Source organism: Montipora capricornis, chromosome 9 (genome assembly GCF_036669925.1).
Source record: "Montipora capricornis isolate CH-2021 chromosome 9, ASM3666992v2, whole genome shotgun sequence".
Taxonomy (NCBI): Eukaryota; Metazoa; Cnidaria; class Anthozoa; order Scleractinia; family Acroporidae; genus Montipora; species Montipora capricornis.
The window spans coordinates 42,979,282-42,994,509 of record NC_090891.1 but is presented as its reverse complement, the minus strand read 5'-3'; the positions used below and the strand labels follow the sequence as shown (position 1 = coordinate 42,994,509).

At 37.8% G+C, this 15,228-nt stretch overlaps 2 protein-coding genes across 2 annotated transcripts in view; both read right to left on the bottom strand.

The window, feature by feature from the left end:
- Positions 1 to 6,031, bottom strand: LOC138016442 (mothers against decapentaplegic homolog 5-like). The gene is made up of 4 exons (XM_068863579.1): positions 5,198 to 6,031; positions 4,799 to 4,972; positions 2,380 to 2,487; positions 1 to 1,554 (listed from the first exon to the last, which is right to left on the bottom strand). Exons 1-4 carry the CDS (start codon positions 5,598 to 5,600, stop codon positions 920 to 922), a joined length of 1,320 nt encoding a protein of 439 aa, XP_068719680.1. The 5' UTR covers positions 5,601 to 6,031; the 3' UTR covers positions 1 to 919.
- A 3,086-nt stretch (positions 6,032 to 9,117) lies between these two features.
- Positions 9,118 to 15,228, bottom strand: part of LOC138016443 (dolichyl-phosphate beta-glucosyltransferase-like) — a 12,020-nt gene continuing 5,909 nt past the window's right edge. Inside the window, exons 5-11 of the mRNA XM_068863580.1 lie at positions 15,077 to 15,169; positions 13,316 to 13,429; positions 12,785 to 12,847; positions 12,426 to 12,509; positions 12,058 to 12,125; positions 10,973 to 11,058; positions 9,118 to 9,997 (exon numbers count right to left, since the gene is read on the bottom strand). Coding sequence (XP_068719681.1) covers positions 9,879 to 9,997; positions 10,973 to 11,058; positions 12,058 to 12,125; positions 12,426 to 12,509; positions 12,785 to 12,847; positions 13,316 to 13,429; positions 15,077 to 15,169 — 627 coding nt within the window. The 3' untranslated portion in view covers positions 9,118 to 9,878. The remainder of the gene's footprint in view (positions 9,998 to 10,972; positions 11,059 to 12,057; positions 12,126 to 12,425; positions 12,510 to 12,784; positions 12,848 to 13,315; positions 13,430 to 15,076; positions 15,170 to 15,228) is intronic.

Genomic DNA, 15,228 nt, shown 5'->3' with positions numbered 1-15,228 from the left:
TGAAAAAATGGTAAATTTTGTTTATTTCAAAAAATGGACACAGTGGTCTAAATAGAACGCCATTAATTTTCATACCTATTGCCCACCCAGCTGGAATTCATTGATAAACATCTTTGGCAGCTTGGAATGTCACACATGTGAGCTGCAGAACCATAATCAGCATTGAAGCCAGTTTGAACAATAAAAACATGATAATGAAAAACATGATATTATGCCCCTTTTAATTATGCTGACTTTGAAAGGATGCCCTCCAATAATTAATTATCAACTCTAGTGAAAACCTTATTTCCTCTAAAAACAAAACAAAAAGCCTGCTGAAAGATTCAGTGGATATTTAGCTCACCAGTTAGTGCTTTGATATGTTTTAAAATACATGTAGCACTTTTAACTAGCACATTAAAAATTTTTTATCACTTTTAGAAAAATTTAATGCATATGACGACAGCAACTAGCCAACAGTAGCTTGTATTTGGGAAGCAATGCAGACAGGTGTTTTGCGATCTTAAGATAAAAAAAGTATGTGACAAAGTTGCGTGAAGGGTATTCTATGTTGCGGCAGAAAAATTTTCCTCTTCTCTACACTTCAACCTGTTCCCAGCATTTTGTCCAGTTGCTTTGTGCCAGTTGCCTTTGGAAATGATATTACTTCACTGGTTTCGAATTTTAAAGTTAATTACATATGAAGTGTTTTAAATTAGTAGAAAATGTTTCTTTCACACAAATCAGCCATTTCCTGTTGACAATGGATTTTAACATAACAGCTAAATCAAAACTTGATATACACTGTACTCTAACCTGCTTGCTTCTGTCCTATTTTAAACCAAAACCATGCCATCAGTCCCAGTCATACAAAACGTACAATGTAAGTGTTGCCATAACATGAACTAGAAGCATGATATTCACACACAGTCTGCCTTAATTAAGAGACTGAAGATATGGGATTTCTAGGGGACCCCATCTGACTTAAAACCTTATCAAGCCAATGAAGGGGACCATGAAGATGAATTTCGATCCAACATGGCGTACTGGTCACATCTTGACGATGGTATTCTGCACCCCAGCCTTTCACAAAGCTCAGACGGATTGAACACATTTTGGTTAACTCGTACACCGCTTCATAACCATAATTTACTGATTGCGAAAGCAACTGTGCAAATTCCTGATTGTTAAAAATTTTAAGTGTACACCCAGATGGAATCTTGCAGACTGTTGTTGGGTGGAAGCCATGACTGTGGTTGCAATTTCTACTCTGCACAAAGATAGCCGAGTCACTGAGGCATTCGGCATAAACCTCACCACCGACATAATACAGGTGTACGCCTTTTCCAATGTGCCTTCTTGTGCTCTCAATGGTAGAGTTGCGATTGACATTGGACAGCAAGCCCAAGCAGAATCTTTCAGAGTTTTCAGTGTTGGGATCAGTGAAGCCATCAACAAAAATGCTTGTGCTGTGGGCTTGGAATTGTTGTCCAACCCGGTTGTTGAGCTCATAATATGAAACAGAGCACCACGATGACGGTTCCTGGTAGTTGATAGGAGTAACAAGAGATAAATCTGAAAATAAATTACAAATAAAATAGAATAAATAGTAACAATAAATAAATAAATAGTAATAATAAAATTAGAATAAATTAGGAACCTTAGAAAACAATGATGCCAACAAACTGGATAAATTTATGCTACAAGAAACAATAATTTCACAAAGTTATAAGGAGTTAAAAATAAGATTATTCTAAAAGGTGAGATTCACGACCTTCCACATGATTCACCAAATAAAAAAAGTTGCAAGAGAATTATGAAAATTTAACTTATTTAAATTGATTATTTTAATTTATCTACATGTAAAATACATCTCCCTTCCTTGAATCATTCAACATTTTCAGGGGTTACTTTACACACATGTATTACAGGCTCATATTAATGTTGTTTTATTAAACCACTGACCACACAATACAGAGCAACAACCTGACTAAATTTCATATCTTGTTGCAAAATTGCAACTGGATGTTTTTTATTAGACTGCAAGTCAAATTCAAGCATATCAAATCAGATGAAGCTTTTTTTTATAAGGGGCAAAAGCAAAGCCCAAGAGGGAGAAAACCCTCTTTAATCTGAAGAGAAACCAATAAGAAGAATTCCTATGCTTGACTGGAAATTGGCTCTACAATAAGCCATTCAACTTGACCTTTCCATGGACAATTTTGTAGGTGAAACCAAAAATCACACAATTGTATCAGTGGTTTCTAATCAAATTTATTAGGCCACTTTTAAATGATCGGCCAGCTGTTGCTAGGAATATAGTCAACTGAAACAGTAACTGTAACTGAAGAGTCAAGCTAGTTGTTGGACTAAGTCGCTCCAGAGCTCTTACACACTCACCTGTCTGTGCAGTTACTGCTGGGGGAGAACCCGTGTCTACATCCATTGCATTAGGGTCCACTGGGCGGGGAGACCCTCCATCCTCAGACATGTACCCTGTGGGTGTATCTGGGGAAAAAGGAATTCCCTAAGTACTACAAAAAGCTGAAATATGGTAATGTGAAAACAGGAGAAATATAAAGTTGGTCAAAATTAGGCACCATTTTAAAACCAGTGATACTCAAAGAATTTACTCTGTCTAATGCCAGACGATTTTGCTCATAAATGTGGGGTACTTCAGCGATTAAAAAGTTATTAAAATAGGATCAAAGAAGCAGGTAGAGCTCTCTATAAACTTTCAACATTTCCACTCTAAAAGGCCACTATCGGCAAACTTCAGTCATTCAAACAAGTTGCTAAGAATTTTGGCAAAAAAGGGGAAATCCACTTTTAAGAGCAGTCCATACAACTGTTAACAATACAGTAGGTTTAAGAATGGTTCCGAACTCTAAGAAGCAAACTGTCGTCCCCCAAGTGCTCACTGCCAAAACTCTGACAAATCAAAACCAAACCATTCTTTTGCTAGTCAAGTCAGTGCTTTATATTGAAACCTGGGAGTTCCCCATTGACGAGTAAAATCGTCTGGCGTTAGACAGAGTAAAATACTGAGTATGGTCGGTTTGGGTCGGTTTGGGTATCAAAGGGTTAATTAATAACATCCCCTACTTGATTCTTTGTCTTGCACAGTACAGTCGAAACTCAATTATCCGAACTCATGGGGAACCCAGTAAATAGTCTGGATAATCAAAACTATGAATATTCATGAGATCCGAACAGAACTTACTCCCTTGAAAACAATAGGATTTAATATTGCAATAAATTCTTCTACATTACATGTACTGTATCTACTCAACAATTTCATGCGAAACTTCCTTACTTCAAGTCCCAGTACATGCCAAAAGAACTAAACTTGTGTAAAGCAAACCCCTTTGCTTTACAGAAGAATAGCATGCTCACGCGATGAAGTTCACCATCCTTCGAACAAACCGTTTTCTTCAATGACTTTTTTGCAACCTCTGCAGGTTCAACATTTTCTTTGCTTGCTGAAAGCTGTTTTCCTTGGATTTTAAGATTAATAATGTCATTACGATTTTGCCTGTCTATCTTTTTTTGAAAGAACAGAGCACTTAATATGTTTTTGGAAAGGATGCTGAATGGTTGCATACCACATTGAATGAGTTGATCAAGCGTAAAATTTCACCAAACAAAACAAATCTGAGCCAAACAGGAAGGAAAGCACATGTGTTTCAGTTTGTGATAAAACTGTTTTTACTGGAAGGAACATCTTTCTCACATATTTTCACTAATATTCATGAATAAAGTCGGTTCCAGTGAATTCGTTCCGGATAATGAAGGTCCGAATAATCAAGCTTTGACTGTATTTAGAAATCACAGGATGTTAGCCTTAGCCACAATGCAGAATTTGAAGACTTGGAGGGGAGGGGAGGGGAGGGGAGGGGAATTTAACATTTCCTGGATTCCGTTTTACATGTCTTAGATGTCACCAAGCTACACTTTGACCAGTACCTAAGTTGAACTTTGAATACTGCAGATTTTAATGAAAAATGATAAACAATACTGTAACTATCTACATACTGTACCAATATTACCTATGGCCATTCAATACTCCTTAGCAAATATTTGTTACATACATTAGTTTTTGGTTATTTCTACACACTCACACTCACCGGTACTTCACTGCAAAATGATTACTCTAATGACCATAACATCAAGTCTGATTTTTCAAACAACAAAGATGTGTTGTTTTCAACTAATCTAAATTGTAACAGTTACAAAAGTAAAAAAACAAATGTCTGCAGACAATTTCATTACAAGTGGTAAATGAAGGATACTGAGTGTGAAATTAATATTGCTACCTAACGTGCGAAGAAATTCGTTTCCACAAGAGTAAGTAAGTAGGTAATGGCTGTAATACTACTGACTGGGTCAACAACAATATTTTCTTTTTGCTCTTATTTATACATGTTAGTAACATTAATGGCAACTTCTTTCCTGGGTATCATATTTTTACTCACAGCTTTATCTTTCAAGGAATGCCCACTAATGCTATTAAAGCCCTTCTGCACCCATATACAATATCAGTGTCTTGACTTCACAGCAAGAGAAAAAATAAAGAAGTAGAGAAATTTTAACCCTCAGCAAAAAATGATGGACTGAACATTCCATGTGATCGCATTCAAGGAGGGAAACTTGATGCAATATCAAAAGCATTGTAAGAATCGAAAAGGGACCTTTAAATAATCAAAAGCGCTAAGATAAATAAAGTGGTTCAAGTTGAAAATAATGCAGGATGTTAATTAAGCTGAACTTAAAATAATTTAAAGATGACTTGGATGTAGAGAAGCTGGGTCTCCCCTACCTGGCATATCAAAACTGCTTGCCGGGCTGTGTTCCAGTTGGTTAGGTCGGTTTGAAAATGGATAAGATGCATTGTAAGGCATTGGAGGGTCTTCTGCGCTTCGAAATGGTGAGGGTAAAGGCGGAGGCGGTCTTGGGTACTCGCTCTGTCTTGGCACAAGAACCGGGGGTAGCACTAAAAAGGCCATTGACAATTAGTAATTTCTACATACATTTCGCTTCAGAAAAGTTTATAAGCCAAGTTAATTATCTAATGAAGTACACAATTAGCGAAAAAAGGAACAACAGATGCATATAAATTGCTGGATAAATAAAGCATAAAGTGAAGCAGTAAGTGTCTTGCAGGGGGATTCTTGCAGGGACTTTATGGTTAGAATGGAGGAAGTCTCTTAGATCTTACCAGGACTTTCTACACGTCTGTAATGGTAAGGATTGATGCAAACTTCCTTCTGTTTCAACCCGAATGCATACTCGCAACAATCCAATGGCTTTAACTCGTGGTGGCTTTGAAGATCGGGCCATCGCCATACTCGGCAGTAAATTACATGCGGCAAACCTTTTCTATGTGAGACCTGAAGGCGCCCGTCCAAACTTCGAGTGATTGTGACACATTTTGACGGCTGACCCGGCTTTGACAGAGCATTTTCCAGCTCTTCCAGAGCACCCTTTTTCTTTTTAAGTTTCTTGACTAAGGACTCGATAGCCTTTTCTGCCCATTTCTCTTCTTCGTCACCTTGCTTCCAGCCGAGCAGTCTTTTCACTGCAGGCGGGGTGAACGAGAACAGCGAGGCCATGGTCGTCATATTGAAGGTCGATTTTACGATTTTAGTCAAGCCCACTCCACTCTTTCAAAAAGCTTATCACACAGTCTTTTGCTCACGCACACGCTGATGTTTCGATTATTGTCAAAAGTGTCGTAAACTACGGCTTAAGAGTGATAGTTACAAGAGTTCTACAAAAGCAACTCCAAATAATCAACCTCTGCCAAGCCTTCGAACTATCGAATGTTTCACTGGCGCCGGAATGGCGTCGCCGTTTGAAAGAATACACAATCTCGCCACAATGGCGACAATTCCTGTCATTCACTTTTGACAGCTACTCAATTCGCTGAAAAACACCGTGAAACTACCACCAAACGGCTTCAATGCGACCCAAACCAAGAAACAATTGTTCCTCAAAAACAAATGCTTCTTCATTGCTTGCAAAGCAGGGCTCAGGAGTGTGACGTCACATCAGCTGGCGACATCCTGTCTGAGCTACTTACTAGGGGGTACCTGAGTCAGAAAAAAAATTGAGATTAAAAAAAACACTCTTGATCGAAGAAATGCATCTGTTATCGAGAATATCATAACCGAATAGCTTTCACGTTGTTTTCAAAACGGACAGTCTCGTGCATCTTTTCATATCAATGACATCAGCTCACCCCCATCAGGGAAAAGTTTCTTTTAAACGCTGGGCCCCCCTCAGCGAATCACGGCAGCTCATTTTCCGTTCTTCTATGATTGCTACAATTTATTTATGGTTTCTTTTTTTTTTTTTGAGAAATCATTTCCAGAGACAAACAGCTTTGAAAGCACTCAAAGTTGATTATGTTGTGTAAACTAAATATTTAAGCAAATTAAAACCGTCTAGAAATTGATCAGAATATGGAGCCAGCCTGACGGAAGCTTCGAATACAAAAATTTGATTACTTCCGGTTTTATGTCGGCTCCGGATTTTACACGAAAAAAAAACTACTTACAAGCATTGCAAATTTGATTTCGGAAATTATTACTTCTTGAAGTGTCAACTAACCGTCATAAATGATCTAAAGTAGCCGAATAACCATCAATTTATAAGCTCAAGCCACTCGAAATATATTATTAAATTCGCGCCCGACTTTAATAACACAGTATATTGTTTTGTCTGAGAACTGGATAATCAGTACAGTTAATCACATTGAGTGATATGAAAACTGACTGTGTTTACTTTAAAGATAAAAAACATTTGTTCAACTCAAACAGCGGTGAGATGCGTACTGAAAGATGTAAATAACGTTCCCGTGTACTTACTGGCTTGAAATAAACACGGTATCAACATTTCCGTCACCTGATGTCAATTCTAGATTGGCGTTGAGCTGTCGTTTATTTTGAATGCTGAACATTTTTTTTAACACGTAAATTTTGCATACTTTCGCGTCATGTTTGTGGTAGGACATGTGTTAAACCGCTTTATTAACAAACGGAACGACATTCCAGGGGTGAGGGGTGAAGGGGGTCAACGGTAGGGGGTGAGGAGTACAAACGGCTGAAACAACCCAAGCGTTTCCAAAAATGCAAACGTTAGAACTAAACACTGCGCTTTTAGATAAAGTTTAGGCCTAAGGTTAGCATTTTTGAAAAGGTTTGGGTTGTTTCAGTTTTCACTCCCCCCACCTCTCACCCCCGAAATAGTCATGCCGTTAACAAATCAGGCGAGCAGCTGCTGTCGCTCTCACTTTCAGTTGTCGATTGCGGATTACACAGGAACCTTGATATTCTGCACAGCTTTACCAACATAAAATGCAAGTCCTGCGGCTTCGTCTCATGTAGACAAAATATTTTCAAGCCAGACAAGTCGACCTCTCGCGACTTCGTCGCTCGCTCATCCGCGTCGCGTCCCAAAAAGCACGCTTTGCACGCTCAAACATTTTCTCCTGGGATTCTCGTAAGGTCGACTTGGAGCAAGTCTATTGTTATCGGCATACGTTCTGTGCATCTCGAGATACTAAGATTTCCTATGGGTAGTGCAATACAGGGATATTTTTGCACGGTTCAGACTATGCAGGGAAAGCAGAACTTTAGCAAGTGCTCTTGGTATCCAAAAAGAAAATTGGGGGTAACCATGCACTTTTCAGAGATAGTTGAGGCCTGGCCAAACGCTCGCAACATTTAAACGCCATATCTTGCAACACTGTTGGGGACAACATGTTGCATACGTTTGGGCAACATGTTGCGATATCAACGATGAAATGATATATGAACTGGATCACATATGAACTGTGGATATGAAATCAAGTGAAGCTACGATCCTCGCAGTTATGAACGCAATTTTTGCAATTGCGTAAAGAAGCCTGAAAAGTTCAAGACTTAACGGGGTTTGAATCCGATACCGGTGCGACGCTCTATGTTGATATGTTGCAATATGTTGGATGATGTCGGATCAAATTTGAATACGGGCAAACTTTACGTGCAACATTTTGGATGATGTTGTTTCGGAAGGTGGGGGGGGGGGGGACTCCCATATAAAAAGGGGAGGGATGCTCGTGGGAAATTTTAAATTAAACCCCTAAAGGAGACGAATCTGGGCGTGGCTCAGGCTTTTTTTGACCCCTAAAAGAGACCATATTAAAACACGGATATATAAAAAATACAGTGACTTTTAAAGATGGCAAAGACATTATCATCTACATGTAATACTTTCACCTTCGTGAAGGAACTTTTATATTTCTTCGCGCGCAACCCTAGAGGAGACCTTCACAGCTATATATGATTGCGTTGTGCCCAGAACACATTAAGTGAGACCAAAAGCCGAAATTAATTATTTACACCCCTAAGCGAGACGACAAGCATCCCTCCCCTTTGACATGGGAGTCAACTTATTTGCTGGGTTTATGAAGGCGTAAGTCTATACAGTAGAGTCTTATACAGTATATTTTGCTTTGTATTTCCATACAAACCTTTGAATTTCCCGCCATGTTGCCCTAATTATCCATGATGCAATCAAGAGCGTGAACTCGTCTATTACCTTCGAAAAATGCTTAGTTACCACAATTTTTTTTTTGATTCAGTAACACTTGTTAAAATCTGCTTTTCCCGCATGTTCAGTACACCGCGCAAACCTTTGAATTAGTTGGCACCGTCCTTAATTAAGAAAGCAAGAGGCAAAGATTGGAATGTCTGATCCTTCAATTGACAGTTCATAATACAGAAGACACAACAGTCGCGGAAGAATGGAAATGGATACAATGAAGTACTGACAGCTGAAAATTAATCCTTTAAAGCGACTCGCGAGACACGCGAAAGGAGAGAAAACGCACTTTTCTCTTTTCCCTCCCCTCGTGTGTCTCGTACGTCGTGATCGCGCTTCAAAACCCTCCAGAGCGCCCTCAAAATCATCTGCGGTGCAGGTTATTTTACAGTCTCCTCCGCAGCCGGTTTTTGTCACGCAACGCTCCTCCCCACACAAAGGAGCGTTGCGTGACCACATAAAGAACGGCTGCGAAGGAGACTGGTTATTTCACAGCCAAGAACAATCCTTAATTTAATTTGGTTGTAGTGAAAATAACTTGCGGTAAGTACGTTTCAGGGCAGCATTCAATATTTATTTATTTATTCGTTCAATCACAAAAAATTTCATCAAAATATACTTAACCTAACCACTAATCTTCTTAATTGTACTTCACCGCCCGGTTGTTCGAAAGCCGATTAACTTAACTCAGGATTAGCGTAAACTTTGGTTTCATTTTTTCAACTTTTGGGCCAACGTTTCTTTAGCTTATTTCTGCTTTTCTAGATTGACTTCCACTAATGTAAAATTTTGCCGAGTATCAGCGCTGAACAAATTTTTTGAAGTAAAGAAGTAAATTTTCGTGGTTTATTTTTAATCTGGGATTAGCATTAAACGACTTTTGAACAACCGGGCCCAGAATGTGAGAAAACAATAATCAAATTAAATATATTTTAGACAAATAAGATCTTTTTCGGCTTCATTTAAAAGGAAAGATAATTTGTGTTTCCTTCATTAAAACCCACTGTTTCCCCACCTCCAATGCCCAGGGAATTAACAAGATGCAGGGGTGGGTGGGGTCAACCATAACTGCCTTTTCATAGGTAAGGTAAGGATAATTTTCCCTAACTAAATTAGAGTGTATTTTAAAAATTAAATTAATAATAATCATTATTAATATTAAATCTTACGACTCAAGGTGGCAAATGAGCCACAGCTCCTAGGTCCAAAATCCACAGTGAATTATGTGCTAAAATTCATATATCTCTATAAAATACACTTTGGAAAAGTACAAGATTTACCACATGATGTTAAAACGACTTAACATTATTAATTCATTGGGACTTTAATTTCAATGGCTTAATCTTCCAAGCTCCAACAATATATCGCAAGCTAATTAAAAGTAGATCCTTTCCCATTTGTAGCCAGCTCCAGAATGGAATCATCTTTGAACCTTCAAAACAATCAACCAGTAAATAATAAATTATTAATATTCTTGAGAAGTACAGAAACGACCGCGGGCCAATATTCCTCAGTACAGTCCCAAGAAAGTGAGGTCAGTAAGTTGTTTATTATATGGTATTGTTTCTTTGAGCAATCAGACACTTCTCCATTTGATGAATGTTAGATATCTCCGTCTTCCCTCAGCAAACTTTGAATTGTAACCTCTCACATGCAAACTAATAATTCTGCTTGTTACAAAATGTTTCTTTGAAGTGCATTTTCATTCATCAATCCTTTCAAGGGAACTCGTGAGCCCATCAAATTGACCTGCTCCCGACTGAGTGGCTTCATAGCTCAGCTGGTAGAGTATTGCAGCAGCATCGCAGAGGTCATGATTTCAAATCCTGTTAAAGCCACCTGAATTTTTCAGATGTCTGTAAGAGAAAATGCTTAAATTGTCTAGGCAAGTGCAAGGATCTCTTCACTCTTTTGTTTTGACTTAGTTAGGCAGTTTTACTTTAGCAGGCCACAAAAAGTTCAAAATAAACTCTTCAGTTTGCTAATTTGAATCTGTGGGTTTTTTGAACCTCCTGTGGACAAGTAAAGCTAATATGACTAAGGAGTTTTCGTCTGTGTAGGACCTTCATTGTTGTTGAAATGCAACTTAAGGCAAGTGTCCTGCTTCTGGTCACAAGTTCTGGCTTTGAAACGCTTCTCTTCCAAATATGAACCAGAAAACTTCATATTTCAAGGCAGGACTCATTAATATGGAACTATGACAGGAAATAGCTTTCGCAAATAAATTCCATAGTTGGGGAGAACTCAGAATCCTTGCAAGAAACCAAATGAAAAAACTAGAGGAGAGATTCTCGACAGGAAGGATTAGGACAATGACAACAGCCTTCCCTCATTAATTTAGTGCCTGCTTGCCACATGAATGAATGGAATTGGCTAACATTAGATAAAGAAACATCCCAGAACAAACCATCAATCTCCTTCCAGTTAATGGCGACTTCCGCAAGAGGAATTTTCAATTGCTGAGCAATGTAAAGCAGTTCTACATCAAAAGCCCTTATAAACAAAAAAAATACAACAAATTATTATTTTAATCAAAGTTGCCAAACAAAAGGAGGCAGTGCAGCCCAGTGGCCAGGGCTCTTGCCTTGAGATCCGGAGATCCTGGGTTCACGACATGTTCTGACCACTCAATGAATTTGTTCCAGGTAGTCCCTGGTTCAAATTCCTGACTGCGCTTGTAAATAGCCGAATGGTTTGCCACCAGGCAGTTGGGATTCTTAAACTTGTTCTCTTCAATGCTTGGAGATATTAGCCACTAGCTACTCCAAAAATCTGAGGGTAAATAATGATACTTACTTTTACTTTACTCAAACAGGAGTTGCTAATCACATCATTACCAAACATCATTTAACCACTATTCTAATTCCACAGAAAAATTGATGAAAATCAGATGCTTTGACGAATCGACCAAAACACTGGGTGAAAAGTTGGCCAAATGAATTCGTTACAATTCTTTATTAATGATAATTACTATTATGATAATCATTACCAATGCTGTCAAGATTGCATCAAATGTTATTTTTATCTATCATATGCCCTTTGCACCGGGACCTCAGGTAGTAAGGGTTGCTATTAGGGAGCTTAAGCATGCACATTTTTGAAATGCAGACAGCAACCGGAAGAGAACGTTCCACATGCCAGAACAGTGGTGTCTCCCAAGTTTTTACACTAATCATCTCTAGTAGAGAAAGGATACTTTAGCAATGTAAATGTGGCTGTGTAAAGACAAGTTAAAAGGGAAAACAGCTCACTTCCGGTTGTCGTCTGCGTCTCAAAAACAAGCGTACTCCCTATTATCACAGTTTCACACCCAGTCTTTGACAGCAAAGCTTTGAATATTATTTTTACTTACAGTGTAAGTCAAAGGTCAAATATATAAGCACTGATTTCACATTTGATTGAACTTTCAACAGAGGTCAAAAGTACAGTACTTATTAGTCCAATTTTTCTTTCCATGCAGTTCTTCCATAACAGTCCAGTGCAAGAACTTACCATCTCTCCACATGAAGAGCAGTGAAAGTTAATAACGCAGCTGGTCTAGTGAAGAGTTTGAATCCACACTGAAAGGAAATTAATTAAAGTGTTATTAATCAATAGTCAATGCAAGGATTACAAAACTTGAATTTACAACACATGCTACCGGTAATTGCTTTCACCAGTTCAATTGACTTCATGCCACAAATGAAATTGTAGAAAACAATAAAATAAAGAGCTGAGTGAGATTGATCGCAAGGAGTGGAAACTCACTATTAAAAATCTTTGCACAGATAGAAACTATCAAACAGAGAGTTATCCACAGGATAAAGTTATCCAGCCTTTAAAAAACAGATCAATCTGTGTGAAATGAGGATGCATCTTACTTGCGTGTCTTTAATTCCTCGGACACAAAGGAACCATACGAGGAAATGAAAACCGTACATCAAGAAATTTCTTAAAAGTGAACGCTGAAAAAAAAATCATACATGCAGCTGCAATCAGTCTGGACAGAGCCAGTGAGATTTCAGGAAAGAGCCAAGGTCCATTAATGAACTATCACAAAATTAATAATAATAATAATAATAATGATGATGATGATGATGATGATCAACAACTACTTCACTCCCTTAGTCAGTTTCAGTTGAAATGGTTGGTCCCAATGGACCATTCCCTTCATGTTAAGACACAGTAACACAGAAAATAAAAAAACAGATTAGGTAACACAAATAAGTACAGTTCTTACCTCTGCAACTGCTTCATCTTGAAGATGAGCTCGAGAGCCACAAACTATAACAGCTTTGTTTCCCTGAGAAAATACAGAAAGAGCACTGAAGACAAAATTATAGGCTCAACTTCCATTGGCCAGAAATCATGTCCCAGATAAAAATGACCCTTGCAAGAGACTCACAAACATTCCCTCAATGAACATATCGGGAAAAGCCACCAGTTCAAATAGCACAATACTATGTAAATCTGTATCTATAAAAACCACTCTTGGCTTTTTTAAAAAACTTGGTAGTACACTGCATTGACAGAGGCTATGAGCTACACTTTATATGCTTTTGAGATGAAATGTAACATACACAGATCAAAGGTGCAGTGGAGTAGCTGGGCAAGAAAACAAAGGAGGTCACAATTTGCAGGCAAATACATGTAGGTATGTTTAACAACTGTGAATATCTGACTTTTTGCAGTGACGAATGCACTCTTCAGAGATATAAATATTATACTAAATAATAATTATGTGATACTTAAATAGTACTGTAATACCCACCTTTTTGCCATTAAGATCATCTAAAGCAACTTGTAATCTTGCTAAGTCAGCAAATTTACTTGCTCCATCGGCATCTGCCATAAGAATCCTTCTCCCTCTTGAACTCAAAACACCCTGATAAATAAAACTTTCTTTTTTTATGTCACTGATTTACTGTGTTTGATTTCCGGAGTCAGTGTCATATGTTGGTCAAATTTATTGGTTATCTAATTATCTGCCACAAGACGTTTTTCTCTAAATATCGTTTTCTCTGAATAACTGCCTGGTGGGTATAGCAGGTCCACATCAGCTGAATAGCTGCCAAAACTTAAACCAACTGAAACAAATAAATAACGAGCAAACTGTCCTTAAATAATCCAGTTTTCCCATCTCATCAAAAACTAACATTAATGATTTAAGGTGGCTGAACACAGTTTTTGATACCTATGTTTCATTTACTTTTTTCTCTAAAACATATCCTTTGGTTGCCAAAAATGGTAGCAAGCAAGTTAACAACACAAACTTCGGTTTTTTGATAGTTAAGCTGACATGTGCCATTACCATGGCCACATGAATAAATATTAAAATTGGTTTTGTCTATTTGCAGAAAATCTGGTTGTTAGATTTTCTTTATAATTTGCATGCAACAAGCTTGTAATGATACTCACAAGTTAAGCTTTTTTAATAATAATTTGAAAGAGAGATCTTTAATTATCCCTTGTAACTTGTTGAAGGTTCACTGGAACATCTAGAATTTGCTCTGTTAAAGTTCAAATTTTTTTCAATATTCCAGTTACTTATTTCTAAAGTATTTTTGTGCCAAATTTCGTTAAATTCTAATGAGTGGCTCTTGAGAAATAGGCATATTTCCAAGAAAGCTAAACACTTTGTTCAATTATGAGGAAAAATAGCACAGATAGTGGAAGCATTGAGCAAATAAAATGATTGCTGTATTGAAGCCATGTTTATTTTTTTGCAATCCTTGCACGCTCTGCATTGTGCATTGCATTAGCATGCGCGAAAACTGTCTTTGGCCATCTTAAATTAGATCTGCGTTACTTTAATTGATTTGTTAGTCTTCTCAGATAAGGACTATAAACATTAGGCCCTGTTTCACAATCCTTACTGTCAACAACGTGAAGCATCAAAGAACCCACACATTGTTTGTGAAGAGTAGGGGATGGAATTCCTGGTGTTGTAGTCAATTTCTGGTATCACGTGGTTGAACTGGCTGGATTACTGTAGCTCGAAGGACTTCTGGACAAGGCAAATTAAGTGTGTGAATGAGACCACAAAAACAAAAATAAAGTCAGGAATTAGGCTATTTGCTGTGTGTTGGATGAAAGGTGAAGTGAAAAAGTGAAGTGATATGATTTGCAAATTTTGCAATTTTGCCATCTTTGCTAATAGCTATTAGTAGGGAACTTGTGCTCACTGGCGAGATATAATAAGGAAACTTAGGGGAGATTATTTTATTACAGCTATGTCTCTAGCATTGAACCTCATGAATAATAATGAACTTTATTTAAGTGCCAAGTCCTCTAGCACTGTGACACTGTAGATAGGAATCAAATAAATTAACTCAAATCAACTGAAATCCAGAGAAAAATCCTTTGTGGCAGAGCAGAGAACCAACAAACTCAACCCGTGTAAGACGCCGAAACCCAGATCAGAGTGCTCAGACCACTGCGCTAGTCCTTATAATGTACACATATGCATGCAGAAACACCAATGTAAAGTTTGAAGTTAAAATATATTGAAAGTAATTCTTGCCAGACTCACCATCCTGACAGCTCCTCCTTTCCCTCTGTTCTTCTCAAGAGTCAAAAGTCTCATTTTATGGACACCAATCTTCTTTACATACTCTAAAGTCACCTAAGCAATGAAACATAGGCATGACAACACACAAACACTATAATAATGAAAGTGAACTC

What these genes read in the sequence shown, in the direction of transcription:
- LOC138016442 (XM_068863579.1), bottom strand. Translation starts at nt 5,600, where the DNA reads ATGACGACCATGGCCTCGCTGTTCTCGTTCACCCCGCCTGCAGTGAAA. An exon ending in CAGACGTGTAGAAAGTCCTG is followed by an intron (nt 4,973 to 5,197) that starts GTAAGATCTAAG and finishes TGGCCTTTTTAG; the next exon opens with TGCTACCCCCGGTTCTTGTG. An exon ending in AAGCAGTTTTGATATGCCAG is followed by an intron (nt 2,488 to 4,798) that starts GTAGGGGAGACC and finishes CTTTTTCCCCAG; the next exon opens with ATACACCCACAGGGTACATG.